At 43.0% G+C, this 13,875-nt stretch overlaps 1 protein-coding gene across 1 annotated transcript in view; it reads right to left on the reverse strand.

Moving 5' to 3' along the window:
• Positions 1–13,875, reverse strand: part of LOC136571775 (testicular acid phosphatase homolog) — a 41,251-nt gene that overhangs the window by 4,288 nt on the left and 23,088 nt on the right. The window contains exons 5-9 of the mRNA XM_066572404.1: positions 12,459–12,557; positions 9,683–9,778; positions 8,577–8,709; positions 5,852–5,934; positions 3,009–3,115 (exon numbers count right to left, since the gene is read on the reverse strand). Coding sequence (XP_066428501.1) covers positions 3,009–3,115; positions 5,852–5,934; positions 8,577–8,709; positions 9,683–9,778; positions 12,459–12,557 — 518 coding nt within the window. The remainder of the gene's footprint in view (positions 1–3,008; positions 3,116–5,851; positions 5,935–8,576; positions 8,710–9,682; positions 9,779–12,458; positions 12,558–13,875) is intronic.

A 13,875-nucleotide genomic window follows, 5' to 3' on the forward strand; every position in this document is an offset into this window, starting at 1 on the left:
TTATCCCAGTGTACATACTAAGCAGAGATCACATATGCGACATAGACACAATTCTGTGTTTAGGCACTCAGACTATCATGAGATCTAAAGTGGTTTATGTTCTATAACTGCACCTTTTCAGTAATGCAACAAAAGTTGAAATAACTAAGCTGAAGCCGACCTGAAAATAAAGACGAGGGGTACATTTTTCATTGCTTAAACTGGATACCCAAATTACCCCAAGTCTTTATTGAACTACTTTCTATTTTAGACTGCTAAAGGGAACCTGTCACCTGCCTAAAGCACTATAGACTAACTTATTTTAAAATACTCTCCTGGTTCACACTGTGCTCGCCACCGAAGTCTGTCCATACAAGCACTCTCGGTGGGAGAGTGCTTGCATGGGACTCTGAAAACACTAAGATTTTTGGCTGGTGCACGGACTTCAGCGGTGAGCACAGAGGGAACCAGGAAGAGGGTGAGTATGAAAAATACAGCACCCAGCTCCCTGTCACCTGCCCTAATAGCACCATAAGTTAGTTCATCATCAAACTACTAACGACCATTTGTCTGTTGGTATGTATGTGTGTGGGTGCTTCTCATGCTCCGCCCCTGATCACATAATGGTGATGTCATCGCAGTTCCTACAGCATGAAACATGCAGAGCATTACAGCAGCCATGTGCTCACAGAACCTTTGATGATGTCACCATCATGTGATCAGCCACTGGCACTCAGCTTCGCCCCGATCACATGGCAGTGACGTCATCACACAGGTACATGTTTTCTGAGCTTTGGCCCTTGACGTCATAGCAGGTCCTTCTAAAGCATATATAAAACATACAGCCTGCCAGCGCGCATATATTTATATTCCACAACACTTGTGCTCGATTCAACCCAAACAACCAATCACTGTGAATCAGCCAACCCATACAACCAATCACTGTGAATCAGCCAACCCAAACAACCAATCAGGTTGTGAATTGAGCAGAAAACAACCAATCAGGTTGTGAATCGAGCAGAAGTGTTGTGGAATATAGATATATGCTGCCGGCAGCCGTGTGCTCACAGGACCTGTAATGATGTCACCATCATGTGATCAGTGACATGGTGTTTGATTTCCCCCCCTATAATGTCATTGCAGGTCCTTATAAAGTATATATAAAACACACAGCCTGCCAGCAGCCGTGTGCTCACAGAATGTGATGTCATGTCATCACAAGTGCTATTGCCGCCAACACCAGTCCAGCCTTCATCTAATCATGAATCGTTGTCCAGTGTTGAAACTAAACGTCGCTGTCGTGCAAACATGTCACCACAGAGGGTTCAATGCCGCCCTGAAGCTAATGCAGTTTACATATTACATCGACAAGCCACAATTTCGACTTAGCCACCAGCGAAAGTTCATAAATCACGTGCAGCTCATATGTGAAAGCAATGTAGCAGAGCTGTGTGTGTGTGATGTGCATGTAGCAGAGCTGTGTGTGACGTGTATGTAGCAGAGCTGTGTAGTGCATTGCGCCTCCAGAAACACTGGTACTAATAATTACTAGTAGTGCTTTAGGTAGGTGGCAGTTTCCCTTTATGGTTACATTGTGTAGCTTGCTCTTGTACTGTTTGCAATATCCCAGTGCTGTGACATCGTCTGTCCTTTGACATGACTGTGTATAATATCACTTTGTGCATTATCCTCTTGAACATCATGTTTCTGTATTATGATATTTTAGTATTACTGTAAATTATTGTCTGCATCATTCCTGTACTGTGACATCAGAGTCAGCTTTAACCCTGTACAGTGACATCACTGTGCACCTTATCTTTGTACTGTAACATGGTGTTGCATATATGCATGTACAATTTGCTGGTTTACATTGTATATGTGACAAGACTAGTAAATACGAGATCTTAATCAATGTTTTGGGGTTTTTTTGTTACATGGGTTTGAAGTACCTGTATCATTGAGGTTCCCATTTATTCAGCCATATATCCAAACCATAAACTGGACATTTATTAATGGTCTACTGAGTTGTTACCATTTGAAAGACATGTATTTAAATATAACAATAAGTGTATGTTTTTATGTCATTTTGATCGCTATAGTTTGTTTTTCCTCCTTTACCCCTGTCTCTTCTGCTGTAAACACATGTCTGTTACACAAGGGAATAAATGATCATGCTTAGGTCTTTGCAAAAAATTAGATTGAGAAGGGAATAAATGATCATGCTTAGGTCTTTGCAAAAAATTAGATTGAGAACTAATGACTTTTTGATCTTCATGCTGTCACTGTACAAGTTTACGCTAGACAATGACTGGAACCTTTTACTTAGTAACAGGCCCTTAAAGGGGTTTTGTCATGAAAAAAAAAATCAATACTTACTATTCCTCCCCCGTCAGTCTTCTTACTGGATCTTCTCTGCCCCAATCTTCTGTAGTCCCCCGGGTCACTTCACTGCAAGCCGGACGGATCTTCTTCTTGTTATGGAGCGTCATTCTCAGCAGTCTCTTTCCGGCAGGTCAGTATACCCAGTCACTAGTGATGTAACGTTCACTGCCTAGCAAAGAATGCTGAGCTATTGTCGAGACTGCATGCATGGTCTCACCGCGAGTGTTCATATATTATAGCAGAGAGACAGCACACATTCGCAGTCTCGGCAATAGCTCAGCACTCCCTGCTAGGCTGTGAATGCTACATCACTAGTGACCGGGTACATTGCCCTGCAGGAAGGAGAATGCTGGCAATGTATGCTTCGTCACCGGAAGAAGAGGATCTGGCTGGAGGTGAGGTGACCTAGGGAGACTGCAGGAGACAGAAGAAGATCGGCGAGGTAGAGATGCGGTAAGAAGACTAACGGGGGAGGAATAGGTAAGTATAGAATTATTTTTTTTCTAATGACAGAACCCCTTTAAGTTATTTTTTCACCCAGATCACCATGCTGCAGATGTTAGCCTAATTGAAATGTACAAATTGAACTTATTTTCCTTGACGTTACTCTTAACCAAGAAACGAGACAAAAATATTTTGTAACTCACCCATCACTTTCCTTGTAAAATTCAAATATGTGACATGATGCATATGGTGGGTGTATTCCACTATAGACGCCCAGTGCTCCTTGTAACGCCAGGATGGTGCTGTCATGCTTTAAAATAAGGATCCTTGTATCAATACTCCAAAAATTAACAAACTAGGAAAACATTTTATTTATTTTTTTTACAAAGGGGTTTAGCACATTTGGGCACATATCAAAACTGCCTCAAGACTTAACCCCTTGGTGACGAAGCCTGTTTGCACCTTAGTGTTGGAGCCAAATTTTGGAAATCTGACATGCGTCGTTCAACGTAGCATAACTCCGTAAAGGCTTTACATATCCAAGTGATTCTGAGAGTGTTTTTTCGCCACATATTGTACTTTATTTAGGTGGTAAAATGTGACCAAGAGAATTTGTGTACATTTATTTAGAGTGCCAAAACTGGGAAAATTTTGAAAAAATACAAATTTTTCACATTTTCAACTGTAATATCTCAAATATGTGCAAACATACTGTACACAATTTTGATAAGATATATATTTCCATCTGTTTACTTTATTCTGGGCGCACATTTGAAAAACTCTTGCCGTGTTGTATTGAGTGGGCGTGGTTATGCTAGACAACTTGTGAAAAAGGAGATGTACAAATTCAACATTACTTATCAACATTTTGAGGAACACTGTGTTTTCCTACAACAAGCCAAGATTGCAAAGGCTCATAGGTGTCAGAATGATAGATACCTCCACAAATGACCCTATTTTAATAACTACACCCCTAATGTATTCAATCGGGTGTCATGAGTATTTTGACCCCACGGTTTTTTTCAGGAGTTAATGCAATTTCGCGGAGGCTCTGGACACTTTTGCACTCTTTTTTTTTTTAAATCAATGTGTTTTTGGAAATAAAGGCTTTTTGTAATTGGTTCTCATTAAACATCTCTGATTGTTTGATGTCTATGCTTGTCTTGTTTTCCAAGAAATTGCAGACTGGAGGACTGAAATCTTAGCAAATTCTGTCAGTCAGAGTAAACTGGCAGTTCCCCCTTTACCCTGCTCCCATGTTAACGTGCATTAATTGCCTTTCTACTGAGCTATTACAGAGGGCTGAATGACAGTGCCAGGAAATAGTGGAGAAGACCAGGAGGAGAGAGAGCAGAGAAAGCTACTATTACAGATGATTGTAATTAACTGTGAGTAAATTTTCTGCTCTTATCAATAGTGAGGGAGAATAGAACAGCAGCTACTTAATGAAAAGATAGAGAGATAGCCATGTAATATTGAGTGGGTGTGGTTATGCTAGATAACTTCTGAAAGAGGAGAAGGGAGGGGAGTTGAGCATGTGTATGTTCCTGAGAGACCAGCTGATTAGTGCTGGGCACAAGCCTAAGCTAGAAACTTGAATGTAGGAAAGCCTGAAAAACAAGTATGAAGCTTTCTAAATGCTTGGGATAGAAAACTCAATGCAAAAACCCCCCCCAAAAACAGATAACTGCATTATTCTTTCCTGCAGGATGTAGTAATATATGTGTGTATTGATTTTTTTATGCACAAAGGTTTCCATTGTCTTTAAGGCTCTCACACACATTACATAAAAGTCATACAACCCTCTAATTTTGGTGGGGCAGACAACTGTCGGCTGTGTATGGGGGACTCCTGACTTTTTCCTGGCTGATGTTGGAGGAAAGAATGCCCGATCTTTTTATTCTCTATGAAGATAAGCTGGTGGCAGCAGCTTTCTCCACTGTCCCCACGGAAAAACATGAACGCTCTTCCAAACTGAATGTTTATGTACTTCTTGGGGAAGTGGGCAATTGCTGCATTTCTAATGGACAACACATCACTACAGATAGCAACAATTGGACACTGCATCTAGGTGACTGAGAATATATGGATAACACTTCATCCCACACCCTTCCAAACAAGGAACTTTAGTGCGATAGTAACAGGATAGTGGTGGAGAAGAACAAGTTTAGTAGTAAAGAACAAGTTTATAAGTTGGAACCTACTTTTATAGTGTACAAGCACATACTGTACTTGCTCTAGTATATAGAACAAGTACAGCAACAAAAGGCCAGCTAAATACATATTCTGTTGTGTATGTATAAATGACAACTGCACCATTTAACCATGTGATATGAGACCCTTGGGGAGAGGGGGCTATGTTCTGGTTGGCCCTTTTGCTATTTTGTGGTAAGAATAGGATCTGTACAATATGTCCAATTCCAAGGAGAACAGCATTGTTGGCCAACAAAAGCATTAAAGATATTGCCCAACAGTCATGGAAATGTTATGGGGGGACAATGAAGTCCTGTTCTTGATACCATACCCCAGAACCATACGGAGGTTTAATGTAGTTTGTGGGATGATCGGATAGTTGTGTTGCCCTGTCCCTGTTGTATCATGTTGCGGTTGGTGCCATACTGAGACTTCTGTGGGGCTGTGACCATGGGATAGTCAGTAAATCATAAAGCGTATGTAGCAAGTAATGTATACGACTACTCAGCATTCCCAGGTAGTATATAGCAGTTGGAGATGAATAAATTGTATTTACTGATTCAGAAGTTCATAGTACACAATAAAGTAATCGATCTGCTATGATTTTCCAAAATTTGCTGAAAGTGAATTTCATGCCTGCCAAAATCAATTGACCCAATGCATCCTAATGGTCAGCGAATCCCAACCCAATGCTCCCATGTATCTATCAAATAGCGGCTTCCTGCTATACAGTAACCTGGTAACAGTTCTTGAATAGTAATGCACCTGCCTTATGTACGTGGTGCAATGTGTGGTAGTGAAATATGGCATTATTTAGGCACAAATCTATAGTGTAAGCTCTGCTATCACTCACCGCTGAGTACATCACCATTTTTAGCGGTGAAGATTTCTTAATGGCTTCTGTGAAATTCCGAAGAATGGCATCCACAAGAATCCCTGAGTATAAGGAAATATGACGAGAACTTGTAAGAGTAATAAATGGCAGTTCATGTAAAGAGGATGACATTTGCCATCAGAATGGAGGTCTAAGAGCTATCCAGATGCTTCCTAGTGGGATGGATTTCTACTAGAGATGAGCGAGTATACTCGCTAAGGACAATTACTCGATCGAGCATTGTCCTTAGCGAGTATCTCCCCGCTCGGCAGAGAAGGTTTGCTGCCGGCGTGGGTGACAGGTGAGTTACGGCAGTCAGCGATGGGGAGAGAGGGAGAGAGAGATCTCCCCTCCGTTCCTCCCCGCTCTCCCCCGCCGGCAGCCGAATCTTTGCTCCCGAGCGGGCAGGTACTCGCTAAGGGCAATGCTCGCTCGAGCAATTGCCCTTAGCGAGTATACTCGCTCATCTCTAATTTCTACTCATTTCTAGCATCAGAATGGATCTCCAGGCTGCTCCTTACTCAGGGTAATTCTCCACAGTATACAAGCGCTGTAGAATATGTTGGCGCTATATAAGTAAAGATTATTATTATGTAGCAGTTGGGCTGCTTTCAGATCTGCACTCAGGGGTTCCGTTTTCCTGCTACGCTCGGGGAGCAGGAATGGGGAATCCTCTGGCTAAATGGATCCATGGTGAGATTTTTTTCCTGTGCCAGAAAATCGCTCGTGTGAATGAATTCATTGGAATCCCGTGCTTTACATGGTAGTGATTTTTGGCCGACAATTTCTAACAGCTAAAAAGCTGCGTAAATACACTTGTGTGAATGAGGCCTTACTGAGTAATATGGTTGCATGTAGCTTATACTTAATCTTCCCCCTGAAAATCAGCTCTCCATGCTCTGACTTACCATTTTGTGATTACCGTACATACAGCAGCCACTAAAAATAAGCAGAGCTGCAGTTTAAAGTAAAGAGGATAGAGAGATCAGCACTTTATGGAGGAGACAGAAGTAAAGCGCAGTCACTAGAAACAGCCAACAGTGGTAAGCAGTAACAGGTGAGCACTGCCCAAAGGTACTGTCCGGCATACAACATTGTGCAGGCTGTCAGGGAATGCTGGGACTTTTAGCCTGGGTTCACACAGGGCGGATTTGCTGCGGTTTTGCCGCGGTTTGCCGTTGCATATCCGCACTGCGGCAAAACCGCTGCGCTTGCAGTGCAATGCAGTGCAAATGTGTTTGGGCAAAAAGCTGTTCTCACAGGACAAATTTTTTCCGCACTTCTGCAGTGCCGAAATGCAGCTGTGGCGCAGTTTTATCAAGACGCAGCATGTCAATTCTTTTGACTTTTCCGCAGCGCTTTTTTGGCCATAGACCTCTATGGACGCAGAAAAAAACGCACCAAAATACGCTGCAAAAGTAAAAAAGCGCTGCAGAAAAAAACGCTTGCGCAGAAAATCCGCAGGACAAAAAATAACCTTTGAAGCGGTTTTGACGCAGAAGCAGTTCTTCTGCGGCAAGACCGCAATGGAAAAAACGCAGCAAAACCGCAACAAATCCGCCCTGTGTGAACCCAGCCTTAAAGGGGTTGTCCCGCGCCGAAACGGGTTGTTTTTTTTTCAACCCCCCCCCCCCCGTTCGGCGCGAGACAACCCCGATGCAGGGAAGTAAAGAAAGTTTACCGGAGCGCTTACCTTAATCCCCGCGCTCCGGTGACTTCAATACTTACCGCTGAAGATGGCCGCCGGGATCCTCTGTCTTCGTGGACCGCAGCTCTTCTGTGCGGTCCACTGCCGATTCCAGCCTCCTGATTGGCTGGAATCGGCACGTGACGGGGCGGAGCTACACGGAGCCGCTCTCTGGCACGAGCGGCTCCATAGAAGACTGCTGAAGACCCGGACTGCGCAAGCGCGGCTAATTTGGCCATCGGAGGCCAAAAATTAGTCGGCACCATGGAGACGAGGACGCTAGCAACGGAGCAGGTAAGTATAAAACTTTTTATAACTTCTGTATGGCTCATAATTAATGCACAATGTATATTACAAAGTGCATTATTATGGCCATACAGAAGTGTATAGACCCACTTGCTGCCTCGGGACAACCCCTTTAATGTTACGACAGCTCAGCAGCCACAGGTTGGAGAGCACTGCTCTATACTATAATTTGACTGCTACTCAGATGCAACAAAAGCCTATAACTGAGGGGTCAGCTATAGATTAGGGTACTTTAACCTGGGCCAATAGACACCTGAGTGATTGCTCAAAAGAGCGATTATAGACAATTGTCGTCCTGTATAAAGATGGGTCCCAACAAGGCACTGAGTGAGAATCACTCACTTGTCGGAGTCACTTGGCATTTAGCTCATGTAAAAACCAAGCAGCTATTGGCCCATGTGGCTTCATATATGAATGGCTGCCTGTTTACTCTGAATGAAGGTCATCAGCTGAAAGAGATTTTCGGACGCTCCCCCTCTATTCAGTGAGCGATCGTCACTCCTGTGTGAAGGCACTCAAGCGATAATTGTTGGGACGGCTCAGTCATCCTGTGTAAAAGAACCCTTATCACACGTTTCCTCCCTGAGTGCAGATGTATGAGCCGAGGCTAGAGGCACTTCAATAACTGCAGTTAGTGAGCAGAACAACCACTAGGTGTCAGTAAAGTATTGGTGATGGTCTACAGAATTGAACTTATTTAAGGGCACCTACCTCCAGTAAGTCGAGCCTTCTCTTTGGGTTTATGGAGTGTCATATGAGCTTCAATATCATAAGCAGTGATCTCTTCCAGAGTTTTCAGCACGGCTGGTGTGGCCCATGCTGGCAGACTGAAGTTGTGAGACTTCTACAACCCAGATATTTATACATAATAGAACATTACAAGAAGACATAGACTTAAGGTGTCCATATACATTAGATAAATGTTTGCTCGACCTGTTTTTTTTTGGCGACACCAGTCAACTGACTATGTAATGTGTATGGGGATGTTTAGACTCCCATGACAGCAGATGTCCCTTCTTTCTCAGTGAAGACAAGTTACTGCCAGAGTAGTCGGGGAGGGGGGGCAGAAGCAATAGCTGTCTGCTGAAAAAGAGTTTGACTGACAGCCATCTAAGGGCTTGTCCACATCTGCGCTTTTGGGTTCTTTTTTCCTGTTGCATTATAGGAGCTGGAAATGGGCACCTAGTGACCAAATGGAACAATTTGACTAATAATTAGAGATGAGCGAGCACGCTCGGTAAGGTCAGTTACTTCTCGAGTAACTGCCTTCTCGTCCGAGCGTGCTCGGGGGGGGGGGAGAGCCCTGCTCCCCACTGCTGCCCTCGCTCACCCAAGCACGCTCGGACGAGAAGGCAGTTACTCGAGAAGAGTGGTGCTCACTCGAGTAACTGACCTTATCGAGCGTGCTCGCTCATCTCTACTAATGTCAGTAGATGGCCATGAGAAAGCGTTCACACAGCAATCTGAAAAGAGGTAGATTTTCATGCCACTGGCGATCTTCAGCAGATGACAGCGTGAAATTGGGAGTGTATAAAAAATATACTTCCTCTGGCTCCCCGTCACCTCCCTGAACAGCACCATAACTTAGTATATAGTGGTGTTGGAGGTGACAGGTTCCCTTTAGTATCTTGCAGTTCATCCACACAGTGTGGTGAATTTTTTCCTCCATCATTTCCAGAGTGCACAGCTTAGAGGAAACAGTGATGATTTGTAGGAAGTAACAGAAAAACTATTTAAACTCATTAGAATAAAAATGAGAATAATTGTACTTTTGGTACTGCACCCCTAATCCAAAGTGTGAATAATTCAGTTCATACCTGACAGAAGAGAGTGTCATATACCTTCCACACCCGACGAGGGACTGCTTGGTCCACATAATAACCAGTGTAGTTCGCAATATGTGCAATGAAAACCTAAATAAAGAATATCATAGGATCTCCTTAGAAAAAAAAAGTCCAGGAATCTGCTCACTGGCATATGAAACTTCCAGAGGCGTATACAGAAATCAGATAGCTCCATAGGAAAACTTACAATATATATATATATATATATATATATATACATATATATATATTTTTTTTTTTTTAAAGGGAACCTGACACATTGAACTTGGTTTCTGATCTGCAGGCATCATGTTTTAGAGCAGGAGGATTTGAGCAGATTAATATATACTTTTATGGGGAAAGATTCAACTTGTATGTTATTCATTTAAATCTCTGCTCTTTCTATGCTTAGGAGTCCAGTGGGCGGTCCTATCAGTGATTGCACATAGCTGGCAATCCCCAAGTGGGCCTGCCCACTAGACTCCTAAGCATAGAGAAGGCTGAGATTTGAATGCAATGATAGTTACACTGAATGCTTCCCTCATAATTGTTCTATATTATTCATGTGCTCAGGTCCTCCTGTTTTATAACATGATGCCCAGAGATAGGAAGGATATATAACAGGATAGGCTCCCTTTAGGTTAATGCCCATCATAATGTTGTAACTTTATAGGTGTTAGCAGAGGCATAACTTGAAGCTCCTGTGCCCCGATGCAAAACTTGTAACGGGGCCCCCAACTATAATGCTTTACTCATAGTACTGGGCTCCCTATATGGAGAAGAGAGGCCTTATGGCCCCCCTAAGGCTCCTGGGCCCGGGTGCAACCGCATCCCCTGCATCCTCTATAGTTACGCCCCTGGGTGTTAGAGCTGTTTTCTACACATAGAACTGCAAAATCTCTGCTTTCCTTCACACTGTCAATAGAAAAACTGGACTGCATGTATGGAAGGTACGTCACTGAAAGTGTTCAGTCATCTCTAGGCATTTCAAGTGTAGTTCTATTCATGAGGGGCTTCCTGAATGACAGCAGGTAGTAGCAGGATGGGAATTGGGGGGGTGGTGATTCATTTGTGCTCGGCAGTCTATTTTTGCTCTAACAAAAATTAGCTTGTGTTGCTCTTCAGGGTCAGAGTGTGTTGGGCTTGTGCTTGTATAAAGCAGCAAACAATTCGAGCTACAGTGTAAAGCACAGAGGAGGGAAAGAGTAAGAGAGGAGGTGTGCTTCAGACTACTTCAAACTCCTATTAGACAATGCAGCTTAGCTAGTAGAACAGGAACACATATGGAAAAAGTCACTTACTGACATACAGGGGGAGATTTATCATATGCACAGTTTGGTGCGACTATTTGATGCAACATTTTGGCTATGCTTATGCCTAAGGTTAACTTATCATAGAATGGTAGAGTTGGAAGGGACCTCCAGGGTCATCTGGTCCAACCCCCTGCTCAGTGCAGGATTCACTAAATCATCCCAGACAGATATTTGTCCAGCCTTTATTTGAACACTTCACACAACTTCACACAGGCGAGTGCAATATGGGGCCGGGAATCCCACTCCCATATTGCGCTTGCCATCTATGTGAAAGCTCCAGGGATGCGAGGCATTTTCATGTGAAACCAGCCTCGCATCACTTCGGGAATGAAGGCATCCTCCGGCGCGGCAGTCACAGCCGCGGCAGAGCATCGCAGAGTTCTCCCAGTGCTTTCAATGAGGCTGCGATGTAAGATCACACATCCATATAGAACATGCCGCAATATGTTTCTCGCATCGCTCATGTATATGAACCCATCCAAAAGAATAGGGTTCATATTTGTGCGTTTTGCAACGCACAAATCTCACATGATTTTCTTGTCCACGTGAAGCTGGCCTAAGATGTGCCTAATTCTTCAAATTTCACAAGCACCATATTAAATTAGCCGCAAATAACTTCTTTCTCTGTGGTGTGAAAGTTTGGGGCACATTTACCAAAGCTTTTAGGCCAGTGTATGCCATAGAAAAGTCACATTTCGTAACTTTTTTCCTCCTGTGCCAGACAAATCGCTTTTTTGAAAAGTATATTTACCAAAGTAAATATGTACAATTTAAACCAGAAACTGATGTAAATTATGCCAGAAATTTACACCTGTACGCCTCTTCATGTATAAAATGCACTGTGTGCCGCAGGAAATTATACTAAGCCCGACACAGGAAATGCTAGGCTTAGTAAAATCCCCACTTTGTGCTGAAAATATACATCCTCAGCGCTGGAGTAGCGGTGCAACTTTTTAAAAAAGTTTCACATTATAAATCAGGTCTAAACCTCTGCTCCACCTAGACTATGTCCGCAAATTCTGGCGAAAATTTGCTAAGCCCAGCATCTCTGATGGGTTTAGTATAATTTCCCTAAGCACACGGTGTGCTTCATACATTCACCTTCTCAGAAATGTATGTCTGGGCTTGACCAGGTGTACATCTCTGGCGTAATTTGCGCCAGTTTATGGCGTAAATTATACATAAATCTGTTGGTACGGGGTGGCCTTGTCCTCTTCTGACAAGCCATGCCCACTTTACAAAAAAGTGCCGAAATGGGCACAGAAGGCTGAAGTGTTGCAAAAAATTTGTGCAAGTGGCCTTTTAATGTCCCCTAATGAAGTGACCAGGTGCAAATAATAAAAAATAGGCATCGGACTCTCATGAATCTGGCATACGTCATTTAGACTGAAAAAAGTTGCATTATAGACCAAATCTCCCCACAGTGCTTATGGCTTTCGGCTCTTAGTTCATCTTACCGTCCAATCGTTCATCCTGTCCTTATACTCCGGGAGCTGGATGGTCTCCTTCATTAATTCATAATATCGAGGACAATCTTTAGAAGGAAATTTTAGAAGCTGAGGAGTGAAGGAAAAATATGACATTGTCACATGAGACAGTAATTTCTAGAAGTCTGCTCCAACCTGGTAGAGCCCAGCCATTCATGAAGGTCCTGCTGCTGGAGGTCTAGTCTTTATTTATTCTGCAAGAATGTGCTTATCTGAGCAACGCAAGGTCATTCCTACGTGTCGTGATTGTTGACAGAACCGCCAAGAGGCTCTCAGATCCGCATCAGAGTCATAGATTATACTATTTTCAACGATCCATGTACCTAGTAATGCCAAGAGCCACCCCTCATCATGGCAGTGTATTTTTATACAACATCGCAGGGCACTTACCCTGCAAAAAAAAGTCATAATCCCGGCATTATGTGTCACATACTGTTTTTTACCCTGAAAAACATCCAGCATTTAAAGGGTTTTCTAGAACTAAAATATTGATGGCTTATCCTCAGCAAAAGGATATTAGTATCAAACGGTTGGGGGCAACATTATTACTGATGGAGCATATGGGGGCATTATTACTGCATGGGGCAAAAAGCACGGCATTATTTTTGTGCATTTTCCTAATATCAGGTTGCAAAATGAAAGCTGTTATCTGATTGGTTACCCCTTTCAGAAACTTGCTTTTCTCTGCATTCGTTTTAGGCTACAGTCACCTATGTGACTTTATTCAATCTTTTCAATAATTTGCACAATATCACAAACTTATGTTCAGTGTATGATGTCAAATAGGTTTAGAATTCCCTATATTGTCTATTTATGCAGGAAGAATTGTTAGAATTTATTAAGCAATGTTTCCTTGCATAAACAGCCAGTTTTTAACACCATGAATGCCTATGCTTTCTTTTTTTTTTTTTTAAGGGAACTTGTCTCTGAGCCACATTAACCCCTTTTCAATCCAATTTTGGCTTCAGCATTTTCTAGGGGGCTTCTCTTTCTACCATTATACAATGGCGCCATCTGCTGGCTAGAGCCAGTACTGCAGTATGTGACATGCCAAGAAGGCCCCCGAAAACAGAGCGGCCAGTAATCTATAGTAAGAATACCCTGCCGGACATCTTCCGACATCGGAGCTATACAGCCTTCAATTGGAATGTCTTTAGACATCAGACAGTGGATTGGAAAGGGTTAAACTATGTTATGGGGCTCAAAAGTGAGGGTACGGGGAGTCCGGGGAACTGTGTTTCAAACTCACCCCGTTACTGCGCTGTGTCCCACGAATTTGGCTAGTGCACACAGCTTGATGGGAAATCGCATGCACAGAGACTTCTGAAGAGTCACGCTATGAGCACACATCAACTTTGTGGGGATTCAGCACGGGAACAATGTACCT

Source organism: Eleutherodactylus coqui, chromosome 6, assembly GCF_035609145.1.
Source record: "Eleutherodactylus coqui strain aEleCoq1 chromosome 6, aEleCoq1.hap1, whole genome shotgun sequence".
Taxonomy (NCBI): domain Eukaryota; kingdom Metazoa; phylum Chordata; class Amphibia; order Anura; family Eleutherodactylidae; genus Eleutherodactylus; species Eleutherodactylus coqui.